This window comes from Dipodomys ordii, unplaced genomic scaffold (genome assembly GCF_000151885.1).
Source record: "Dipodomys ordii isolate 6190 unplaced genomic scaffold, Dord_2.0 Scaffold25, whole genome shotgun sequence".
NCBI classification, from domain to species: Eukaryota; Metazoa; Chordata; class Mammalia; order Rodentia; family Heteromyidae; genus Dipodomys; species Dipodomys ordii.
In genome coordinates this window covers 18,537,805-18,561,436 of record NW_012267241.1, presented here as the reverse complement: position 1 = coordinate 18,561,436, position 23,632 = coordinate 18,537,805, and the positions used below count along the sequence as shown (strand labels likewise).

The window sequence follows — 23,632 nt, the reverse complement described above, 5'->3', positions numbered from 1 at the left end:
ACGATGGGCTAAGGCAAATTGGAATATCTTTTCAGAAATCTCTACACTCTACTGATTAATTGGTTGTGAAATCCAAATTGCTTTGTCTTGCTCAAACTTTACAGTGCTAACAAAATCTAATGGGGAAAAAAGTCATTAACTTTTCAGATTATAATATTTCAGTGTTTGCTAGAAGATTTAGAGACTAGTCAGCAATCAAATGCTCATGGTGGAGCCCTCTACCTCAGGGACATATTTCTTTTGTAGGTTGGTGCAGCATGATTGAGCTCAACTTCAAGGATGCATTTGATTCCTTTGAGAGGCTGAAAAATGAGTCCAGGTGGTCACAGTGCTACTACGCGTATTTGACGGCAGGTGAGTAGACATCTAGGGAGCCACAACCGGCATCTCTGTGGTCAATTAGCTCCCACGCCCCGCCTGATGAGGAGCAGTGGAGGAGGATGCAGAAGTCCAAGTCCCTCCAACTTGACCTAGCTGATGCCCAGAAATTCTGCACCTGTACCCACCAATGCTCATCCATCCACGCTCCTCACCAGGGCCTGTCAGATCCTTCTCTGTCTTGGAAATAGTGACTGCGGATTTTCCCAGTTCTACACATTCGCTCTTGACAAACTCAATCTGTCCTGACTCCCTTTGTTTGCTACATTTTCTATTTATTGGGATTATTATTAAATTTTTTAAGGATTGAACCTTTTTCATTAATACATTGGTTTGATGCCCTGATTATACAGAGGTGTATAGGTTGAGGTGTCTGCTCAGACTCTGAACCCTACAGTGTGATGTTACAGAATTTGAGATGCAGTATTTCAACATTATCAACTGGTAATTTCTGGTCTATGGTTCGCACATTTGCCCTTGTATGAGATAATTGGAAATGTGCTGCCACCTGGTGGACAAAAGTGTTCTCTGCCCTTGTGATGGTTACAGTATCATGTAGTTGAACATTGCAGAAGTACGGAATTGGAGAGACACAAGTGCTGCCACCTGGTGGACAAAAGTATTCCCTGCCCTTGTGCTATATACAGTACCATGTGGTTTTAAATTGCACAGATGTAGGGTGACAACAATGCTTGATAAGAAATGTACTCATTACCTTGCCCATGTAATTGTAACTCCTCTGTACGGTATTTTCACAATAAAAAAAAGATATATTGTATTGCCAGGTGCCGGTGGCTCACGCCCGTAATCCTAACTACTGAGGAGGCTGAGATCTGAGGATCATGGCCCAAAGCCAGCCCAGGCAGGAAAGTCCGTGAGACTCTTATCTCCAATAACCCACTCAGAAAACTGGAAGTGGTGCTGTGGCTCAAGTGGTAGAGCTGAAGAGCTGAGGGACAGCACCTAGGCCCAGAGTTCAAGCCCCATGACCAACAACAACAAAAAAAGACATATTACATTCATAGACTGCTTTGTTAAATGGAAACTACTTAAAGATAAATTTGAAGTGTAAAGGTGTGGAAGTGGAAAGTCATAAGTGCTGCCACCTGGTGGACAAGTGTTTCCTGCCTTTGTGATATATACAGGACCATGTAGTTTAAAATCGCAGAGGTGTGAGCCAGGTGCTGGTGACTCACACTTATAATCCTAGCTACTCAGGAGCCTCAGATCTGAGGATCATGGTTCAAAGCCAGTTCAGGCAAGAAAGTCCTTGAAAATTATCTCCAGATAACCACCAGAAAACTGGAGATAGTGCTATGACTCAAAGTGGTAGAGCGCTTGCCTTGAGGGAAAAAGCTCATGGACAGTGCCCAGGCCCTGATATCAAGACCCACGACTGACAACAACAACAACAACAAAAAAGATAAGGTAGAGTTAACACTAGCCAATATATATCTAGCCTTCTTGAAATTCTTACAAAGTTGCATCGGACAAATGACAACCAGTATGAAACTATCTGTATATCTTGTATATATGCCCCCTTACTACAGTCTCTATAAGGCATGTCTCCCTATATTTGATATTTTAATAAGCTCTTTTGTATGTGTGCTCCCGGCCTGGGGCTCTCTCTGAACTTTGCCTGGATGCTGTCTTTGAACTGTTTTGCTCAAGGCTAGCACCCTGCCACTTGAACCACAGTTCTACTTCCAGCTTTTATTGGATCAAAGTTTCACAGACTTTCCTGCCCCTGCTGGCTTCAAACCGCCATCCTGAGCTCTCAGTCTCCTGAGAAGCTAGGAGTACAGACATGAGCCTCCAGCGCCCAGCCCAATAAGCTTTTTTATTTTTTTATATTTTAAATAAGACAGTATAACTGTGTCTCACACGTAAATGGGTATTTCATAGGATTTTCAGCATCTCACATAAAAGCAGGAGCTATTTATTGAGTGGTTTTGGTGTGGGCCACCTGTTGATCAATACGTTAGTTGTGGAATCAGGTGAACTCCGATGCAGAGCCCAGAAAAGAAATGGCTGCAAACAGCCCAGTGGTCATCAGCTGTGCCTGGATCACGCAGTCAATGGCAGGCAGCTACTTCTTCTTCTTGTCTCTGATGAGCATAGAAGAAATAAGTTACAGAGCAGCTATTGGAGAAGCTTTCAGTTTTCTCACATGTGGAAACCCCAGGACCGCCCTGATCTGTCTCAGCCCAGGGGTTGTGTGAAAGGGACACGTTGTGTATGAGTAGCTCCACTGCGCAGCACACCGGAGGAGCGAAAACAACGCTTCTATGTGGCCATCCAGGAAGGTCCCTGCAACAGCTGCCATGTGTGCTGGTCATGAAGGAAAGTACAGGTTGGTAGGCAGGCAAGAGGATGGGCCTTGGGTGACCAGAAACCTCACTATCAGTACTTTCTCTGTGACCCCGCAGCTCAGGAACCGGAGACACTTTGGCCGTGGTTGAGTTAGTGGTGGTGTGGTCCCGTATCGTGACCTCATGTCTGTTAGTGACATTTCCCCATGCACTATAGAAATGCGATTCTGCTTTTTTACAGTTTGTCAGGGAGCTACTGGCGATGTGGAAGGGGCACAGATCGTCTTCAAAGAAGTTCAGAAACTCTTCAAAAGGAAGAACAATCAGATCGAGCAGTTCTCAGTGAAAAAGGTTCATTGGAGGGCTGGGAAGGTGGCTCAGTGGTAGAGCACTTGCCTTGCATGCCTGAGGCCCTGGGTTCGATTCCTCAGCACCACATAAGCAAAAAGAAAAAAAAAGCCGGAAGTGGCGCTATGGCTCAAGTGGTAGAGTGCTAGCCTTGAGCTGAAGAGCTCAGGGACAGTGCCCAGGCCCAGAGTTCAGACCCCACAACCGGACCCAAAAAAAAAAAGGTTCGTTGGAGCCTGTTGATCTGGGGGTCGTTTATTGGAGGTCATTTGTAGTACACCACTACCTTGGACAGGCTTTAGGACATCATCTTTGCCAGGTGACTTTCTTGCCACCTAAAATGCAAGCCACCACTGTGGAGAGAACTTCCTTCTATGATCACACTTCTGTTCTGAATAAAAAGGGTCTGTGCTGCTATAAATAAAGACTTGAAAAGTAATTGAATAAGGACATGATGGTCTCTGAAGAGCTAGTGAGCATTTTTGGAAAGGGGAAGCATTTGTCTAAAGATCAGGTCGTTCAGAAGGAATACAAATTGGGAGAGCCCAGGGCAAGGTGCAGATGGGTCTGGTCCTCACATTCTGATGTGACAAAAAAAAAAACAAAAACAGTTTATCAGATTTATCAGTAGAAAGCCCAGAAAGCCACAGGGACAGCATTCCAAAGGCATTCTGCATTTTGGAGAATAAACCGGATACCCATTAGTTAGGTAATCTTATCATAGTTTGAACTTTCCATGGTTACAACTTACAACTATATATAACTGAACTTAACAACTATATATAACTGAAACTTACAGTTTCATTTTCCTTTTGCTCGCTGTTAGGCTTGAACTCAGGGCCAGGGCTTTGTCCCTGAGCATCTTTGGCTCAAGCTCTCTACCACTTGAGCCACAGTGTCACTTCCAGTTTTTGAGTGGGTCATTGGAGATGAGAGTCTCATGGGGACTTTTCAGCACGGGCTGGCTTTGAATTGTGATCCTCAGATCTCAGCCTCTTAGTAACGAGGCTTACAAGCATGAGCCCCTAGTGCCTGGCAATTTTCTTTTCTTCTGTAAGCAGGTTTTGTGTGTAAAGTTTTACTGGGTAAACATTTCATGAATTTGACTATAGATTAGATCATGTTGTGAAATGAAGCTGAGAACCCTGAGGCTGAGTTGAAAACAATTAAATCAAGAGTGCCAGAACTAAAGTGCTTTGAGCATTACATCTCCCTGTAGGCCCGTGGGTGACCCTTGGTTGAGTAGCGTTAGTGAATTCGTTGACTTAGATTTTCAGAACTCCTATAACAGTGAGTCTGGGCTTAGTGGAATAGTGAGTGTAAGAATATGAGTATGTAAGAAACTAGACAGAAAAAAAATCTGTAGCTAAATGGCTATGTTTAGTTTGGTGAAGAGGGTCATCCATTCACACTGACTACGCACTGTGCATTTCATGTCTCCAAAGCATATGCGTATATTTGAATTTGTCCTTGGAGCACGCAGCCTCATTGTGCTGTCTGCTTACAGGCAGAGAGGTTTCGGAAACAAACCCCCACCAGAGTGCTGTGTGTGCTGGCATCCATTGAAGTGCTGTACCTGTGGAAAGCTCTTCCCAACTGCTCCTTCCCCAACCTGCAGAGGATGAGTCAAGGTAAACGCAAGGCCTGCGCCCATGGGCTTGCTTCAGGACACCCCTTCCCCCTGCATTTTCCCATTAACATCACTGGATTCAGAGAGCCTGGGTATGTTCTAGTCAGGTAGAGTAGAGAGATTCAGGCAGCTGTCATATAGCTGTACAGACAGGTACACTGGCCTTCTTAGGATATTTACTTGGTGATGGATACCTGTATAAATGTGATTAGTTTTACAGCAGTGAAAGCATTTTGTTTCCTGTAGGTGTGCTTTGCATGCATAGAAAACTTTGATTTCACGAGTTATGACATCATTCACAACAGTCAAGACATAAAACATTACCACCACGCCAACCTTTCCCTTGCTACCTTTCCTGGTTGGTCTCCCCTCTAGGCATGTTCTCCTGGTTTCGGTGTCCACAGATGAGCTTTGCTGTTCCTAGTACTTCATAGGTGTGGAATCCTCAGGATGTAGGATGTGTGTGCAATAGTCACTTAGCCTGACACTATTCAGGTGATTAAGCGGATGTCTTTCCTTCCTTTCACTCCCCACTTCTCTCCTAGCTTGCCATGAAGTGGATGATTCATCTGTTGCTGGATTAAAGTATCTGCTTCTTGGTGCCATACACAAGTGTCTAGGAAACTCAGAGGATGCTCTTCAGGTAAACTGTTAGTGTGATTTTGTGAAGAAAACAAATCGTGACCACCTACATCTGTGCCTGTGACTGAGAAAAAGAAAAGGCACTAAACAAAACCAAACCTCCCACTTTGACAGGAACTTTAGCCACTTGATTTGATGAATGCCGTCTTTTCAGATACTGGAAGTTGATGGTGGTTGATGTGACGTTTTTAACTTAAGTGCAGAGACTTGGAACACCTTCTTTTTATATATGGGCTTCTGTTCTGGAGCTAGCTGTTTATCAAAGATGGAAGCCCCTTTATCAAAGATGGTAGAGCATTTGAAGTAACAGAGCTGGACCTCAGACAGAAACAGAAGTGATCAGACATGTCAGTGGGCATGAATTCCTCCTCCCTCCACAGTGCAGGCTACCATGCAGAACTGGAGGCGAGGTTTGGAAAGTCGTTGGCTTAGGCAGTGTGTTAGCAAGCTGTTCACCACTGTGACAGAATACCTTGAGGAAACAATTGAGAAGAAAGTGAGGTTTATCTTAGAGGTTTCGGTAGGTGGTTGGCTCCATTGCTTTGGGGGTGTGGTGAGGCAGAGCATCATTGGAGAAAGAGCATGGCATAGCAGGGCACAGCAGAGCTGTTCACCTCATGGGGGCCAGGAAGCTGAGAGAGAATGACAGGAAAAGGCCAGGAAGAAGTCAGACTCTTGTGAACATGTCCCCTCGGCCCCCAGCTGCCTTCCTCCTCCAACCAGGCCTTGTGTCCTAAGAGTCCTCCTGCTGTGAGTTCATGGATGTATTAATCCAGTGATCATCATGATGTCAGCATCCTCAGGATCCAATCCCCTTTCCATACTACCACTGGAGCCTTTAGGAGACACTTCATACTCAAGCCATGACAGCTAGTATATGTATATAATAGATGAAAAAGAGCCATCAATTATTTTCTGATGTATTTAGGAAGATTTTTTTTAATGTGTGTCTGTGTCTGTCTATGTCTGTCTGTGTGTGTATGTATGTGTGCTGGTGATAAAACTTGGAGCCTCATACACATTAGTCAAGCACTCTACTACTAAGTACAGCCTGGTTAGTTGTAGAGGGATATCTCCATGTTGCTTTAGCTAGTTTTCCACACACAGTTCATAAATGTTAATACAATGTGTTTATATTGAAATTTAAGTCTTTTAGTGTGAGGTTATCATAGTTGTTACATAGATTAGAAAGCATGACTAGTTACAAGTAAGACACTAAGATATAGCCATGTCAAGAGATGGTTCTTGGCTTTTGTGTGCAATGGGTTGGTTTGTTGACAGTACCAAGGATTGACTCCTGCATGTTAGGCAGCACTTTAACACTTGCCTTTCTATGTTGTATTTAAGATAGCATCTAGATAATTTAGTGTGTGCTGGCCTCCAATTTGTAATCTTCCAGCTGCCTCCTCTTCCAGTAGCTGGGATTATAAGTGTTCACCAACCCAGTTACCTATTTTTGCATTTTTCATTTTAAATATTAAAATGGGGACTGTGTAGACTTTCAGGGGCAGCCATATTTTTTTTAACAGTATGATCAGCAGTAGAGGGATGTACGAGGTAAGCCAGTGGATAACATATCTAGAGGAACTGCTCCGGGCAGGTGTAAAGAGGACTTGATCAAGATGGACAGGAAGAAATGGAGAGGAGAGAAGGAAACCTGATTGAGAAAACAAAAAGGACACGTGTCATCTTCTTTGTCTGATCCCAAGTTAGGGAAATAAATTCATTCCGATGTTTGTATTACTTTCAGTTCTTTCAGCGAGCGGCTAAGGATGAGTTATGCCGTCAGAATAACTTGTATGTTCAGCCGTATGCTTGCTATGAACTTGGCTGTCTTCTACTAGATAAACCAGAGGTAAGATTTGGTATATATACACAATGCGCCTGTGTGTGTGTGTGTGTGTGTGTGTGTGTGTGCGTGACGTCAGTTTATTGAACTTGGTGTTAGTCACTTTGTTTTCCTTGGCTGTGTGTCAGATGGGGCCAAGAAGCTAGTATTTCTGTCTCCAAGGAGGGAATGTCTTCTCCGGCAAGAATTGCCAGTAATTCCTGAGACAAAGATTCATTCAAGGCAAAATCATTGCCTTTTTCACAGATGAAATATTGTAGTGGAGAAGAAAATTGTGTTATGGTTCTAGCTCTTCCATTTACTTAAGTGTCTGCCATTGGTTAAGTTACTTAATCACAAAGCTTCTTCCTGACCTATGAAACACGATTTTTTAAAAAATGGCCCTCCGTAGCAATTTAATAAATATGATAGTGAGAAGAAATGAAGGTCATTTAATATTAATACTTCAGACATTTCAGGGTACCATACAAATGTAAGTTGTCGGGTTTGATTTAGATGTATATTTAAGTTAGTGAGATGGATCCCTGGGATGTGTTTTGTTTGTTTTCTTTAATGGGATTTCAGTAGTGCCTAAATTTAGTTGATAACCTTCTTTGAGAAACTTGATTGTAAGAGTTCCATATGTTGGTTTTAATAAATTCAACTCAGCTTTAAATACATGGGCTTCCTAAGCATTTAGCTAAGCCATTTAAATACATGGGCTTCCTAAGCATTTAGCTAAATCAATTGAAGCACAACTCTTAAGTGGATAGACCATCTTGCATAAGACAAGTGTTTCTTTGGAGATTCTTCTAATTTGTTTCTGTAATTATATCAAAAGAGAAAATGTAACACAAATTTGTATCAAGACCTCTACTCTCTTAGTTTAAGGAAATACATACTCTTCCCCTGGTGTTCACATAAGTGTATATGGTCTAACAAGACTGGCCTGTTTTCTGAAAACAGTGAAATTCATACTTTCCTATTAGCAGTGCTTTCAAAGGACGATCAGCATGTCTCTCGATAAAACCTGTCATCATTAATTTGAGGCTATTTTGTGAGATTTTTAAGCTGCAGTATGGTACTTTACAAGTAGTGAAGACTGAAAACTATCAAGTAATCCTTGGTATAAACTAGTAAATATTTTCATGGTAAAGAAAACTTGAATTACTATACTTGATCAGTTGACTCTAGTGTCTCTGTCATAGATGGTTTTCAGTTACGTATTCTGTGTGACACTCTGTGAATGTAGGTATTACGAGATAATGTGTTTTTCTTATATTCATAGACTGTAGGAAGAGGCAGAACTCTACTGCTTCAAGCAAAGGTAAATGTCTCCCCATTGGATTCTCCCTTGTGGCCTTTCTTATCTTGCTCTTATCTTGTCCATCTGAGTTCAGGAAAATTTGTGAAATGATTTTTTTAAGTGGAATTTCAAAGCTCTTAAGAAATTTCTGTGAAAGTAGTCAGGTGGCTTTATAAATGATCTTGTCTTAATGTTTGGGTAAGAAAATTATATTTCCTAGATAAATCTCCTGGAAAACTCCTGGGTTCATATGATTCTCCAACCTTAGCCTCCTCAGTAATAGATGGAGCTGCGGGTGTGCACTACCACACCCAGCTCCAAAGAACATACATCTCTGATTTTAGACAATGTTCTTGAATTAAATGTGCAACTTACTTTAAGCATGGTTTAAGATGACTGTTTCAAGAATCACCCGAGGAAAATATCCCAAAGAGATGATGATGGACATCCAGTTTACCTTTTTTGTTTATTGACATGGGGCTCCCAGTTCTACATGGCTGAGCCTGATCTTAAACCTGGCATCTTCCTGAGTATGGAGATTACACGCATGAACCACTATGCCTGGCTACATTTAAAAAAAACAAAGTTTGAGGTTTGGGGAGTAAGAAAATAGATGTAGAGCAGCGTAGGGCACTCCACTGTGAGTGTAAAAATGTAGCGTGCCTCTTCCATGCAAGCTGACCTAACAGTGCACACCTCTTTCTCTGGTCTTCCAGGAGGATTTCTCCGGCTACGATTTTGAGAACAGATTGCACGTCCGCATCCACGCCGCACTGGCCTCCCTGAGGGAGCTGGTTCCTCAGTGACAGGCCTGCTGGTGGCCACATTGTCCCTCCCCTCCCAGGGTCCACACTTTAAAATAAAAGCTGAGGACCAACCTGTTGTGAGGATCAGCTTTTCTTCTGACAAACCACCTGTGCAGGGACACATTCTTCCGGTGACACTAACACATTGACAATCTCCTCTTTTAAGCCGGTAGCTAAGGTGTAACAATGATGAAGATGGTGGTGGGGGTGGTGGTGTGGGGGTGGTGGTGGTGGTGGTGATGATGATGGTAATGATGATGGTGGTGGTGATGGTGGTAGTGATGGTAGTGGTAATAATGAACCACCGGGCAAGGGGGAGAGGTTAAATGACCTTGTTTATTTTGGTTTTGTGACTTATTATTTTTAAAATAAAATCAAAGTCCCTATTCACCCTGGAGTCCTTGTAGGCACGCACACCTGAAGCACAGATTGAATGACTGACCTGAAGCTGTAATCTGTAGAGGAATGACCGGTATACCGTGACAGAATGTTTATATTTGTGTTTTGAAAATCAAAAATAATAAAAGTGCTTTCTATTATTGTTTTACTTTAGCCTCAAAATATTCCTATGCACAATGTAGCACAGATACTCCTATCACCATTTTCTAGGCAATGATACTCAGGAACACAAAAAAATGATTTATTCCACTTAGAACTTCATGTTATCCATTTAGCCATGAGCAAACAGAAACCAGATCACCCAACCTTTTATGATAATAACCCATAATTCCATGTTTTATTATTAAAAGAACAGATGCTCTTCAGCTGAGGTGGCGTCATCCCCAGAGTTTCTGCAAAAGGTTTCAAAGCGGTGAACACATTTTTTTCCTCTGAAAGCCAACCAGATAGGAACAGGTAGGTGGTGGGTGAGATGTGTTGCTAATCTATCTAAAAGCCTGGTCTTTAGATAAAGAAGACTACCTATAGATTAGGAGTCACTCTTTCTTCATTTAAAAAAAATGTCTGATGACCCAACGTCTGAAAGTTATTCTTGAAGGAATGTTGATTTGTGCCTCAGCATATTTGATGGTAGGGTATTTGTGGGCTCTGTATTGCCAGGAGTTAATCATTTTCCCCTTAGCTCAGGTTATTAGCTATTCTAAAAGCAATTCAAAGGTATTTTTTAATCCTTCATTGCTAATTGTTTTAATTTACCTCCATACCAAGTACCTCACACCTGTGGTTTTGAATAATCTAAATACCTCAGTCACTTTTAAGAATCTTTGCAATCATTTGGCTCCATCTTTGAGCTAGGTTTTTTTTTTAATTGAACTAAATGACATTGTTTAGGGTAATACTCACTTGCTGAAGCACGACCTCGTGTGATTTAGTATTTTAATATTTATAAAACATGGGACCTGGGCTGGGAACGTGGCTCAGTGGTAGAGCACTTGCCTTGCATGCATGAGGCCTTGGGTTTGATTCCTCAGCACCACATAAGCAGAAAAGGCCAGACATGGCGCTATGGCTCAAGTGGTAGAGCGCTCACCTTGAGCTGAAGAGCTGAGGGACAGCGCCCAGCCCAGTGTTCAAGCCCCATGACCCCAAAAACAAAACAAAACAAAATGGGACCTGGAATATGCAAATTTTAACTGACTTGGCTTTGTTTTGAGGGTCAGAATGTCACTCAGTGTTAGAGCACGTATCTAATCTCCCAAACCCCAGAGCATTTAACTCTTGTTTTGAGGAAATAAGTTCTTTGAAAGAAGCCACTTCTCACTGGTTTTGATCAAACTAACTTTGTATTTCCTCATCTCTCTTACTGAGACTATTTTTGAACAGACTTTTTGCAGAGCCAGTGTGGAATCACATTGGCTTCTTGATGTGAATTCCATGTTGATTTTTAACACTAGCAAAAGAGAAAAGATTGTTGTCCTACACGGGGTGCACATCCAGGAGCCAAGAAAAGAGAAGCTCATGTGTAAAAAATATCTGAAGCCTGATGACTGAAGTTCCTTGACAAATCTTTAGAGTATGGTTATTACTGTTTTAAAATGACTGGTTTTAAAAATTACAGATTTTTTAAAACCTGAAAACAGATTTGTGCACTTAGTTGCTTTAAAATCACTTTTATTTCTCCATAGAGATGTCAGGATTTCGAATCACGTGTTTAACTCACAACTGCATAGGCAACGTTGCATCACTATCACATAGATTTTCTTCACCAGTCAAGCCTAGCTAAGTCTGTGGGAAAACAGTCTCTCCCAGCCTTAGTTCAGATAACCCTTGTGTTATATCTGTGTTAGCCCGGTGGTAGCCCATCAAGAATGGGGAGGTAGAGATTCTTAAAGACCCCAACATCACAAAACCATAGTGCGAGCACTATGGTGCTGGCAGAAACCTGGTATGCTTTGAATTGAGTACTTGCTAACAGTTATTTGGCCTGTGTGCTGTGATTTACCCAACGTGTGAACTGACTTGTCATCTGTCTGGTACTTGGTTTGGTATAAACTGTTCTTGTCCCCTTGCTGATGAAGAAAACAATCACTTGCATCTATGTGTGCTCCCTCCCCCATGTCATTACTACTCTTTCCCCTTTCCCTCTTTGGAGGCTCTCAAATGGAATTTACAAATGTCAACTATATTTTTATATTAGATTCTGCCTATGGTGAGAGAACTCTGTGATGTGTATTTTATGTATGCTGAACACATTTTTATAATTTGGCAGACTTGAAGGAATGGTCTGATAATAGTATGTATCTTGCTGGCTAATATATTTAAGATTTTATGTTTATGAAGCTATCATTTTTTAGAGTATGAGAGCTAAGCCGCCTTCTGAGTAAAGGATTAAAACATTCAGTTGTCACAGCACATTAGAATATATTGTGGATTATATAAGTTACTTATTTACCGAACTTTCATTTTACTGCCAACTAAGATTAAAGGACAGTGCACATCAGATATTTTAAAATGCACATATTTTCTTTGCTGTGTGAACTCTTCTAGTTGATTTCTGGAATTGTGATAGCATATATTCAAATACGGCTTGGTATGTAGAAGATTCAGCATTTGTGCGGTCATAATGTCCTGTTTGGGTTTCTTTGGGCAGTATATTTTGTAGAAGGAAAAATCTTTCAACACCAATCATTATAAGAAACTAGGCTGTAACCGGGTGCCGGTGGCTCACACCTGTATTCCTAGCTACCGAGGAGAATGAGATCTGAGGATGGTGGTTCAAAGCCACCCTGGGCAGGAAAGTCTGTGAGACTCTTATCTCCAGTAAAACCACCAGAAAACTGAAAGTGGTGCTGTGGCTCAAGTGGTAGAGCACTCGCCTTGAGCTGAAGAGCTGAAGGACAGCACCCAGGCCCAGAGTTCAAGCCCCACAACTGATAAATAAACTAGGCAGTAAAGAGAAAAGCTAGGAAGAGGAAATGCAGAAAGAAAAAGGAAGCAAGAGAATGGAAATGGGCTCCGGATAGATGTGGACCCTCTGGCCAGATATGTGGCACAGTGTCCCCTCACTCTTGTGACCCATGGGAAGGAGCTGAGCTCTATTTCCCAGTTGACTTGGGAATGAGGTAGACCTTTGGGTCACACTCACTTCCACAGGCCAGTGGTTCTGAGTTTTTACACTTTGCAGATTAGTCCTCTTGTGAGAACCAGAAGCAGCAAGCTCTAAGTAAAACTTAGGAAAGTATTTTGAACAAGCTTCTGGATGATTCCAATGTAGGTAGTCTGCGTTAAGAGAAATAATCCCTATGTTGTTGTCTTTTGTTATATTCTTAGTACATTGGGGAGAAGAATCAAAACCTAGGGAATGACATAGCAAGGATAAACAGTGTAATAAGAACACCAAGGAAGTGCTTCTAAACCACTGGCTTCTAAGGAAGACATCTGAGTCTAGCTTGCGGTCATGTGGTGGCTGGAGGGGACTCAGTTGTTCTCTTTTGGGAGTCATGTGGAAGCCAGTGAGTGGAACTTTTGGGTTCCACTGAATGAGAATTTGGGACCTGGTGCAGGGGAAGTGGTTAAGGTAGATTTGCATTTTAGTTAGATCACTGGTGGCCAAGAGAAACACAAAGGCAGGAAGACTGAAGCCACATCACATCATTTCAAGACCAAGAAAACTAAGCAGTAAATTTGGCAGTGGTTTGAAAGTTCTTGGTCATATATTTTCACTGTAACAATTTGCATTTCAGAGTGACTCAGTCCTTGAGGAAGTGAAAAAGTAAAGGCCACCCGTCTACTTACAGGTATTTCTACTCGGTACCTAACATGTTCGGATAAGTTAACAGTGTTTAGGCTACACAGCCATAAATGGGATCTCTAATGCCTCGACTTAGGGTTTCCAGCAACTCCACCTTTGACAAAGAGAAGCCAAAGCTAGCAGCAGGCACAATAGCTCAGAATTTAACTGTTTTGACAGCTGGACAGTGGTGAGTGATGAAAGATGAAAAAGTATACCATCTTCACAAGAAAAGGGAACTTCACAAGAAGGGGTAACTCAGTGATAATTAAATCAGAGTGAATTCCCCCCATAAAAATCAGAATATGCTATCTGTAGCCCAGATGTAAATGGAGGCCTTAGTTGTTCCTGAATTCTGGAAGGTGTTTTTGGACATCTTGATGCTATTTAATGGTTGAAGGCTGCTTGTAATCAGACAGTCATGATTAAGATGTGATTTAATGCTCGGCACAAATGAACTTGAGCAGCAGAGTGGGTGTTTTTAAAAAGGGCAACGTTAATTTGGTAATGTCAGCGGAATAGTCTTGGCCTTGCCACCTGTGGATGACAGTTTAGGTGGGGGAAGGGAGGCTGTTCCCCAGGCTAATTGTGGAGAAGCCTGAGTCTCAGGATGAGTGCCAAGCTAGTCATCCCACAGGCGTGTTTGCCCAGCAGAAGAGTGTCCTGTGGCTGACAGGCATTCGCCTCCATACTGTGTGTACACGTGGTAGAAGGGATTCTTCCTAAAAGTGACCCAAGATTTAGGGCTAAGGGGTTATAAGTGAAAATGAGAGGCAGAGATGTCAAAATAAGACCTCCATAAACATACTGCTCTTTTTCTTCCAAACCAGTTTGTGTTTCAGGTGGTGGGACAGTCGCCAGACCCACCCCCGGCGGTTTGGAAATGCCAGTTTCCCAGCGCGTGTGGTCGGTCTGCTCGTGGAAAGGGCCAAGCACGTCTCGCTCCTCCCTCGGAGTGCGAGCCTTTGTCTCTTTCGATTCCCGATTGGCTGGGGCCGCTATTGCTCCGCCTCCTCCAGCATAAGAGGGCGGAGCTTTGTGACGTATGCAGTGACGACATCCGAAGGTATAAATAGCCCCGCGGGTGTTGAGGTCTCACAGGAGCCGCCGGTGAGGGGGCACCGAGGAAGCCCTATTAGAGGTAGCTGGAGAGCCGGAAGTGGGCGGGGCCGGCGTCGGGGCCGGCATCCTGGACTGCGCCCAGGGGCCGTTAGGGCTGGGGCCGGCGGTGCCTTTAGTGTGGGGGAGGCGGCGGGTCCCCTGGGGAGGGGCCGGCTTGTAGGAAGCTGGGACAGCAACTGGATGGCGGAGGTTGGTGTGGGCCGCGGGCGCCCCTGGCCGCCTGGGGTTAGAGCTGAAGGGCACGCGCCTCCTCCCGGTTTCACTGCGGTTTTAGCAAATGTAACTAGGGCGGAGACCCGAGGTGCCCACAGCCACGCCGGGGTGGGGGGGGCGGGGCGCGCTCGCGGCGGGGGTGGAGCGTTGCACCACGCTGGGGGCGGGGCCAACGGGCAGGAGGCGGGGCTCCGCGCGGGGACGTGGTGGGCACCCAGGAAGTCGCTGTCCCCTCCAACAGCCCTCGCCATGGACGCCCCGCTGGGGGGGCGTGGTGCTGTCGCCGGTCTCCAGGGAGCACTGTCCCGGGCGCACTGAGAAACGCGGTGGCCCCAACGAGAGGGTGGTGCTGGGGCAGGTGACCACCCGGGAAGAACACGGGGTGCTCCCTGGCTTCACCACCCACCGTGGCTGGCGCTCACGGCCTGGTCAGCCGTCATCTGCAGGGACAGACCACCTCTCCCTACCCAGACATTGTCAGTGTCCTCCAGCATTTCCTCGCCGGCCTGCCACAGCTGCACTGGCGTGTGTGTGTGTGTGTGTGTGTGTGTGTGTGTGTGTGTGTGTGTTCAGAAGAACACGACTGTAGTCCTTTCCTGTCGGGATTCATCCACTTCTCGAAGGCGTCACCTCAGCTAGTTGTTATTTTGTTCTGACCTCGGGTAAGGTGAAATGTGCCTTTAGGATATCCACCTCTTTTTGCTATGACACTTTCATTTTTCATTAGAAGCTGGTCACTGGTATAGTTGCTGTCACCCAACAGTGCTACTTAGCCCCATGAAACGTGTTACCCCAGGTACTGGAGGGATATAGTTAAGGTTCATTATGTCATCATATTCTGCTCTTTAGGAGGTCCTATGGGAGAAAATTTCTTTTCCTCAACCACTTACCCACACCTTTCCTATTCTGTGGAGGTTGTATGATAGCTCAGGAATGGATTTGAATACCCGTGTCTATCCAAGTGAAGGACCTATGGTTTGTGCTGGGGTGCTAACCTCACCTATAACTTCATCTTATTTTTCCTACTATAAAGTTTCCTTACTAATGAACAGATGACTTCATGTGCATCACCAGGCACTTTAACACACTTAAGAATCAGACACATACACCCCAGAGAGGATTGAATTATGAGCTAGACAGTATAATACCTTTGGTACCACTTCAAAGTCATTCAGGAAGAGGGGAAAGATAGGTGGAAATTAGGGCAGAGAGAAAGGAAAGCTATGAGAAAAAAAAGTGTGTATGATGGCAGGTGTCATAGTAAATTACACTTATGATTAATATTAACAAAATAGGCAAAACATTCATACTTAAGGATGAGCAATGTGTCAGGGGATATATTTAGGGAAAAATGCCATTTTCTGGCTGAACCACTCAAAGTTCTGAAAAGCCAATGCTTTTTTTTTCAGACACATAATTTGTATTTCATGAAATTTTACAATCACTGGATTTTACAGTGATTCTTTATTTTTAATCTCCTGAGAGTCCTGGCAGGACTTTTCCTAAGTATTTTTTACTTTTATTTTTTGTTATTATAAAAGTAATATAAAGGTTACAGTTATATGTCAAGTAAAGAGTACATTTCTTTATGGATGATGTCATCCCCTGTGTATTCTTTTTAAAATACTAGATTGCTCATCCACACAAAACTGGTAGTGGGTTTTTGGGATTGTTATCAGTAGGTATCCAGTTTTACTAAAATATCTAGAGATTAGAACTTACCATTAGTAATTTTAATATAATATAGATTTCTCCTGGGAAAACGTAAACCATAAGCATTTCAATAGAAAATACACTATGGATAACTTTGTTTTTCTTCATTATAGTTGAAATTACAGACATCCTGCCAAAATGATTTCTTCAAAGCCCAGACTTGTCGTACCCTATGGCCTCAAGACTCTGCTTGAAGGAGTTAGCAGAGCCATTCTCAAAACCAACCCACCAAACATCACCCAGTTTGCAGCAATTTACTTTAAAGAACTTATTGTGTTTAGAGAAGGTTTGTTACTGTTTTACATTATGTACATAGACACATATGTACATGCATACATATTATGTGCATATGCGCAGATATGCACACAGATGCATATATACATACATGTACATGTATGTATATATTTGAAACAGCATTTTACGTTGGGAATTTTATGTATCTATATCATCTTCTGTTTCTATTCCTTCAGGGAATACTTCTCTGGATATAAGAGATCTGGTTAAGCAATTTCATCAGATTAAAGGTAAGTGCCACAAGTGGTTATAGTTTTGTTAATATTGGTTCTAAGTTATTGCATAATTGCTAACTTACATTCACACTTTCAAATGATGCTTACTTGGAAGGAGGATCATTCATGGTTCAAGGACAGCTCTGTCAAACCTTAGGAAGACTACCTCAAAGAACAAGTAGGGCACGGTGTTGCATGCCTGGTTCAGGAGGAACAGGTAGGATGTAGAGCACCTGCTTAACATATATGAGGCCCTGTGTTTTGTCCCCAGATCCACTGAAACTAATCAATCTAAAGACAGAACTACATAGCAGAAGCTGGTGAGGTGCTTAAGCTAATGGACCTCCTCTAGTGCACAGTACTCACTCCAGATATAAGCCTGAATCAGATAAAAACCTGTATTCATAAGAATGCTAAGTTGGGCTCTCCAAAGTTTTTGCCATTGCTTAGTTTACTGCCCGTGAGCATAAAAAATCTGGATATAAGAACATGCCTGAATGCCTGAACACATCGTTTTGTTTTAGTTGTATACTTTCTGGAAAATTTCCCCCCTAGAAATACCATTTTTGAGAACTTTACAACTTTGGCTGGGGGACGGGGGTCAGGGGGGCGGGGGGGAAGAGAGATGGGAAGGGATGGGAAGGGGAAACAAAAGAGGAGGCTACAATGCTTGATAAAAAATGTACTCATTACCTTGCCCATGTAATTGTAACCCGTCTGTACAGTATTTTCACAATAAAAAAAAACTTTTGCTAGTTCTCTACACAGAAACAAATACTTAAATTCATCTCCTCAGTAGCTTTAAACTTCAGGGACCGTCAGGTGATGGAGAGAGTAGAAAAAGATGTGGACGTGGGAATGAACTGTGTCATCTCTTCTTTTGCTCGGAGCCTACTGTCTTTAAGATGGTGCCTGGTCTCTCTGGGGCCATCATTGTACCATTTCACCCACAGATGCTCATTTCCAAAACAACTCTTCAGTTTGATTAAACAGATCCTTGCTTTCTTAAAATCCTCTTGGGAGAATTTTGTTAATAGGAGAGTGTAATAAGTGCGCATGTGTGCATGTGCGCATGTGTGCATGTGCGCGTGTGCTTGCTCACCAGTACTGGAGCTTAAACTTAGGAGCTGTCCCTTAGCTTTTTGCTCCAGTTAGCACCTGAGCCACAGCTTCAATTCTAACAGACAGTTTAAATCAAGAGTCATGCTCTTCAGTTCTACTACTTAATATGTGCTAGGAAAAGGGAGATGGGATAGAATGAATATTTTATCAACCATTTTGTTCTAGATACTTTATTCTAAATATTTTGTCAATTCAGACTTTGAGGTAGGCAACATCATTGCAACTTAAACCTGAGGTTGGGAATGACTCACTTCTAAGTTTCTAAATATTAAGGTGATAAAATTAGAATCTGCATTTAGATCTCCCTGATATCACAGTTCCTATTTTCTTACATTATAAGATAACATTCTGTGGTTCTTGAACTTAGTCATGAACTCTAGCTCCTTTCCCATGTGAATTTGACACTATCACTTCACTTTCTCCCTTGTCATCTACAGTGAAGCTTTAGCCCCGATGTTACTAATGCTGACTTTTCACCCCTTGGTGAAGAGCTGTCTCCTTTAAGGTGGCAGCTGATACCTTACAACCAGTTATCATCCTTCCCCCTCGCCCACTCCCAAAAAGCTTAATTGCACCCAGTTTCCAGTGTCAGCCTTCAACAGAGAACTTAATCAAGTCCTGTATGTCGTTCAATGGTGGGGCACCTGCTCAACCTATATGAGGCTCTATGTTCAGAAATAAATAATTTTAAAACAGAAAGACAAGCTCATCTAGATGCTCAACTGAGTTACTGTTAACTTTTCTAACCAACCCTGGATATTCTTGGATGACTGACTTAGACATAAAATAATAATTACAGTTGTGAACTGCTGCTGCTCACAAGGCTCAATTTCTATTTCTCTGTAGCATCACAACATGTATCTTAAACTATGTATTCACATTGAATGTTAATAGTAAATACTGAATTCAATATATAACCAATTAAATTGCAGATGCCTTACTTTTAGAGTTAACTATATACACTGGTGACTATCCATTCATAACCAAAAGGCTCCTACCCTAGTCTGCAACTTCCCCGCACCTCTTCTCATCTTTCATGTCACATTTTCCTAAGGCTTACGTTGAAAAGAATAGGTTAGCTACCCACACTAAATCAGATATTGGAAAATAAATGTCTTTGTATATTGAGACTTGAATACTTTCTTTAAAATACTTAAGGACTGACTATAGCTGATTGTTCCATCTGGCTGTTTTTAGTAGAGAAATGGTCAGAAGGAATGGCATTGGATGAGAAACCAGAATGTGGAAAACAACCAGAAGTAACATCTATTTTCCAAGAACCTACACGGATGGAAAAATCTACAGACACAGAGGAGGACAATATAGCTGGACAACAATTTAGCAACAAGACCACTCAATTTCCAGCAGTTCATGCTGAGATCCCACAGCCTGAGGAGACAACTGAAGGAGTTTGGTGTCCTCCTTCCAAACCATCCACACCTAAGACTACCACCCCATCCACATCACCACCGCCAGCACCTGTCTCAGCAGAGTTTGCCTATGTCCCAGCTGACCCAGCTCAATTTGCTGCTCAGATGTTAGGTAATAATCCATCTCCTCATTCTGATTCATCTGAAGTTTTAATGGTGGACGTGGCAACAAGTATGCCTACTGTTATCAAGGAGGTGCTGAGCTCAGAGATGGCTGAAGAAGTTGAGGTGCCCACTCATTATGTGTGCGCTGGAGAGGTGGTAGAAGTGCAGTTTTTGAGCCAAACATCTGTGCAGGTAGATGTGTGCCCTAAAGACCAAATGGCTGAACCAACAACGGCTTCCTCAGCTCCCTTGCAGGTTGAACAAGAACCTCCTCTTTATGATCAAGCTCATGATGCCCCTTTGCAGGCTGTCCATGTATCATCTATATATAATGATGCGCCTGTCATTGAAGGAGTTTTCTATGTTGAGCAGGTACCAGAATACACAGTTATCCCTTTTACTGATGAAGTTGCTTGCCTTAAAGAAAATGAGCAGTCACCACCAGTTAGTCCCAAACCTGTAGTACACCAGACAGCTTCAGGCATGTATAGACAATCTGCAGAGTCTGTAACTCTTGTACAGGAGGAAAATGCAGAATCTATAGCCTTAGTACACATGGAAGCAGAAGCTAAAGTTCTGCTCTCCAATACTGCTTTAGATAGACGGTCAGTCTGAGGTACTGCAGAACCCCTGGATGCAGAGGACTTTATTGAAGTAGCCTCTGAACAATCTCTGCATATTGAAGAGGTGGTCCTTACTATAGAGACCCTGGCAATACTGGGCAGGAGTCATCTCTGCTCCAGGAAACAGAGGGCATACACGCAGCAGAGTACCAAGGGAATCTACAGTCATCTGGTGACCCCTTCACTCCTGCGTCAGAAGGTCTTCCTAAACTGGAAATTGGACCAGAAGGGGAAGCAGCACCTGAGCAGGTTTGATGAACTCAGACAACTACACATTTATACACTGTGTGGCAGGTAAACATGTAGGTAGTATCAGTGTAGATTGGTTGATCTTGGTATTCAATAGTCTTTTTAAATGCCAAACCTATTTAAAGGCTTTGTTGTATGAAACTTCACTTTTAGGAGTAATTTTTTAAACATATGCCCAATCTTTGGTCATAATAGCACAAACAGTATTAACAGCCTGTCACATTTGTGTAATCTAAATATTGGGGGATGCTGCTTTGAAACTTCCTAAATGTAAAATTGAACTATAGCATTGTATTTGCATGAGTCATGGCATGTAAAATATGAAGGAAATGGTGGTGTTTGACTGCTCTCTCACCGAGTCAGGAGAGCTCTGCAGTAAGTGTGGGGTGCTGGCTCAAGCACTGATTCCTGCCTGGGAGAGAGGAAAGGCCACGGTTGAACTGTCACACAGGGGGACAGGGAGGTGGCAGCAGTGAAGGGGGGCATAGCTAGTGGCTGTAGTTTCCATGCTATATTAGACAAGTACCCACTTTAAGCTGTTTCTTGACTCACCTGCCACTCATGTTTTCCTGTGACACAGATTTGACCTCCATCTCAATCTAATTATGGCATTTGGTCTGCCAATCCTCCTTGCCCCATCTTAAGAGGAAAAGGGTTATGCTTGAACCACACCTTCCCATTCTTTCGCAGAAACTCTCAATTCTGACTCAAACTAGAATAATACAGAATTGTTACCAAAGAAGGTGTTGAGCAAAGATCAAATTTTGTTTGGTAGTGTGACAGAGATTTGGCACAGCTGAACAGGCAGAGGGCAGCCTGTGGAGCTGGCATCATCCTTGTGGCTAAAGCAGCACTTCAGACCAAGTTACTGTTTTCAGGTGCTTAACTATCCTAATCACTAGAACAGATAACTAAGGAAACAAGATTGAGTTCCCAAACTCTCCTATTTGAAAGGACTGAAAGGCTTTGGCTTGTGTGTGTTTTTTAAAACTTTGTGAAGCTATTGCGAACCAATCAGCATACTGCACAGTGTTCTTCCCTAGAGGATGTGCCAAGGGCAGAAGATGAATTGGTACACTTGTGCTTCTAGGTCCTCATCCTCTGCCTCTCCAAGGCAAGTGCCAGATCCATTTGGCAAGTCATACAGGCATTGTAGATTGCTTAGTGTATGTTGATAGCTGGCTTATCTCTTCACTGCTATTGAGAGCGTATGATTTTAAGCCTGAGATCTATTAAGGGCCAGGACATTTGACTGTGGTCAAGATGACAGCTAATGCCTGACTTGCTTTCTCTACTTTTTCAATGAAGCTGGTTTCTATAAAGCCAAAAGCTTTATTGACTCCTCCTTTCTGGGCATCCTATAGAAGCCATATCTAAAGTTTAAGAATCTGGAAACAGCCACTTTAAAATGATTGCTTTTGTCAGCCACAACTATAGTGTCCCTCCACTTGGTATCATGCACAGTTTTTTTCAACTCTCCTCTTTCACATTACCAGGCACAATTATCTAGCCTTGTCTATCACATGCTTTATGGCACATTTATAGAGCTGTTCGTTTAAAAGATTTAAAACATTACTATGCATAGCACCTGGACCAGAGACCAAACCTTTAATGCTTGCAATTATTTTTTTATAGCACTAGCAACAAGTGAAGCAGGACAACCACCACCCTATTCTAACATGTGGACCCTTTACTGCCTAACTGATATGAATCAACAAAGTCGCCCATCACCGCCACCTGCATCTGGGCCTTTTCCCCAAGCAACCCTCTATCTATCTAATCCTAAGGATCCACAGTTTCTGCAGAGTCCACCGAAAGTTACTTCTCCAACTTATGTGATGATGGATGAAAGCAAGAAGGCCAGTGCCCCACCTTTCATTTTAGTAGGATCAAATGTTCAGGAAGCCCAGGATTGGAAACCTATTCCTGGACATGCTGTTGTCTCACAGTCAGATGCCTTGAAGAGATACGCTGCAGTACAAGTACCCATTGCTGTTCCTGCAGATCAAAAGTTCCAGAAACACACCTTAAATTCCCAGAATGTTAATCCTCCTACAAGTGGACAAGATGGCCCCAGACCACAAAGTCCAGTTTTTCTTTCTGTTGCTTTCCCAGTAGAAGATGTAGCTAAAAAAGGTTCAGGATCTGGTGACAAACGTACTCCCTTTGGAAGTTATGGTATTGCTGGAGAGATTACTGTGACTACTGCCCATGTTCACAGAGCAGAAACTTAAAATGGTAGGTAAACCTTGCCTGCCGTATATGGACTTTAATATGCTTGGGTTTTTAGCATTTTGATTTGACCTAGAGATTGGGATATTTTTTAAAACTGATATGAGTTGAAGTATACTACTAATAAATGCCCAATATACGTGAACCAGTCAACCCAAGTCATCTTTGAACACATGGTACAGTCTAGAACGGGGGGATTATTAGACTGTTGCAAGGAATGGAAAATCCAGTTTAAGAAATGGGGAGGAGAAGAGCTGTAAACTACTGGAGAACAATGAGAAATGTACTGTATATGGCGCACTCAAGCTAAAATGCTAACTAAATTAACAACAGTTTAGCACTTGCCCCTAAATGTTGTGGACAGCAGGGTGAGTAAAAATATGGGCCTAGTGGGGAGACAAAGTACTAAGTACTAAGACGAGGTGCTAGAACTGAGCTCAGAGTGGTACATCCAGTGCCTGGCAAGCATAAAGTCCTAGCTGTTTAAGCCTGAGCAGACAAGAAAACTGATCTGTGTTGTTAGTAGGAAGCATGCTCAGGCTTGAAAGAACACAGATTAGAGTACAAGAAATGCTCGATTATTTTTAAAAAGCACAGATAGTTAATAGGGCAGGAGGTTTAAATGTTGAGTTTCTGATCTCCAAATCATTTCAGATGTTTCATAATTGAATATTGGTTATTTCTAACAGATGATGAAAATGACTGAGTCAACATTCAAGCTGTTTGAGTCAACATTCAAGGTGGAGTCTACCACCACGCGTAATATTATATCAATAAACTTCCTGCAAGCATAGAACTTTGTATTCTTATTTTAAATATGTTCACAGACTTGTTAAATGAGCTTTCCCAGCCAGGCATTCTACTTGATTCTGTAC

The 23,632-nt window shown here is 42.6% G+C and overlaps 2 protein-coding genes across 5 annotated transcripts in view; both read left to right on the top strand.

Annotated features, from left to right (window-relative positions):
• Positions 1-9,797, top strand: part of Ttc39c (tetratricopeptide repeat domain 39C) — a 90,964-nt gene extending 81,167 nt beyond the window's left edge. Inside the window, exons 7-13 of the mRNA XM_013014813.1 lie at positions 228-354; positions 2,932-3,041; positions 4,546-4,669; positions 5,214-5,311; positions 7,061-7,165; positions 8,427-8,465; positions 9,161-9,797. Of these exons, the coding sequence (XP_012870267.1) occupies positions 228-354; positions 2,932-3,041; positions 4,546-4,669; positions 5,214-5,311; positions 7,061-7,165; positions 8,427-8,465; positions 9,161-9,250 (693 nt within the window). The 3' untranslated portion in view covers positions 9,251-9,797. The remainder of the gene's footprint in view (positions 1-227; positions 355-2,931; positions 3,042-4,545; positions 4,670-5,213; positions 5,312-7,060; positions 7,166-8,426; positions 8,466-9,160) is intronic.
• A 4,752-nt stretch (positions 9,798-14,549) lies between these two features.
• On the top strand, positions 14,550-23,540 carry Cabyr (calcium binding tyrosine-(Y)-phosphorylation regulated). 4 transcript variants are annotated; one of them, XM_013014788.1, is made up of 5 exons: positions 14,550-14,580; positions 16,958-17,011; positions 19,316-19,660; positions 22,161-22,763; positions 23,447-23,540. In XM_013014788.1, exons 3-4 carry the CDS (start codon positions 19,336-19,338, stop codon positions 22,757-22,759), a joined length of 924 nt encoding a protein of 307 aa, XP_012870242.1. In that variant the 5' UTR covers positions 14,550-14,580; positions 16,958-17,011; positions 19,316-19,335; the 3' UTR covers positions 22,760-22,763; positions 23,447-23,540. The 4 variants fall into 4 exon arrangements, with proteins under 4 accessions (XP_012870242.1, XP_012870244.1, XP_012870245.1 ...); XM_013014790.1 differs by lacking the exon at positions 14,550-14,580 and adding an exon at positions 14,609-14,750; XM_013014791.1 differs by lacking the exon at positions 14,550-14,580 and adding an exon at positions 15,334-15,436.
• Positions 23,541-23,632: the final 92 nt, after the last annotated feature.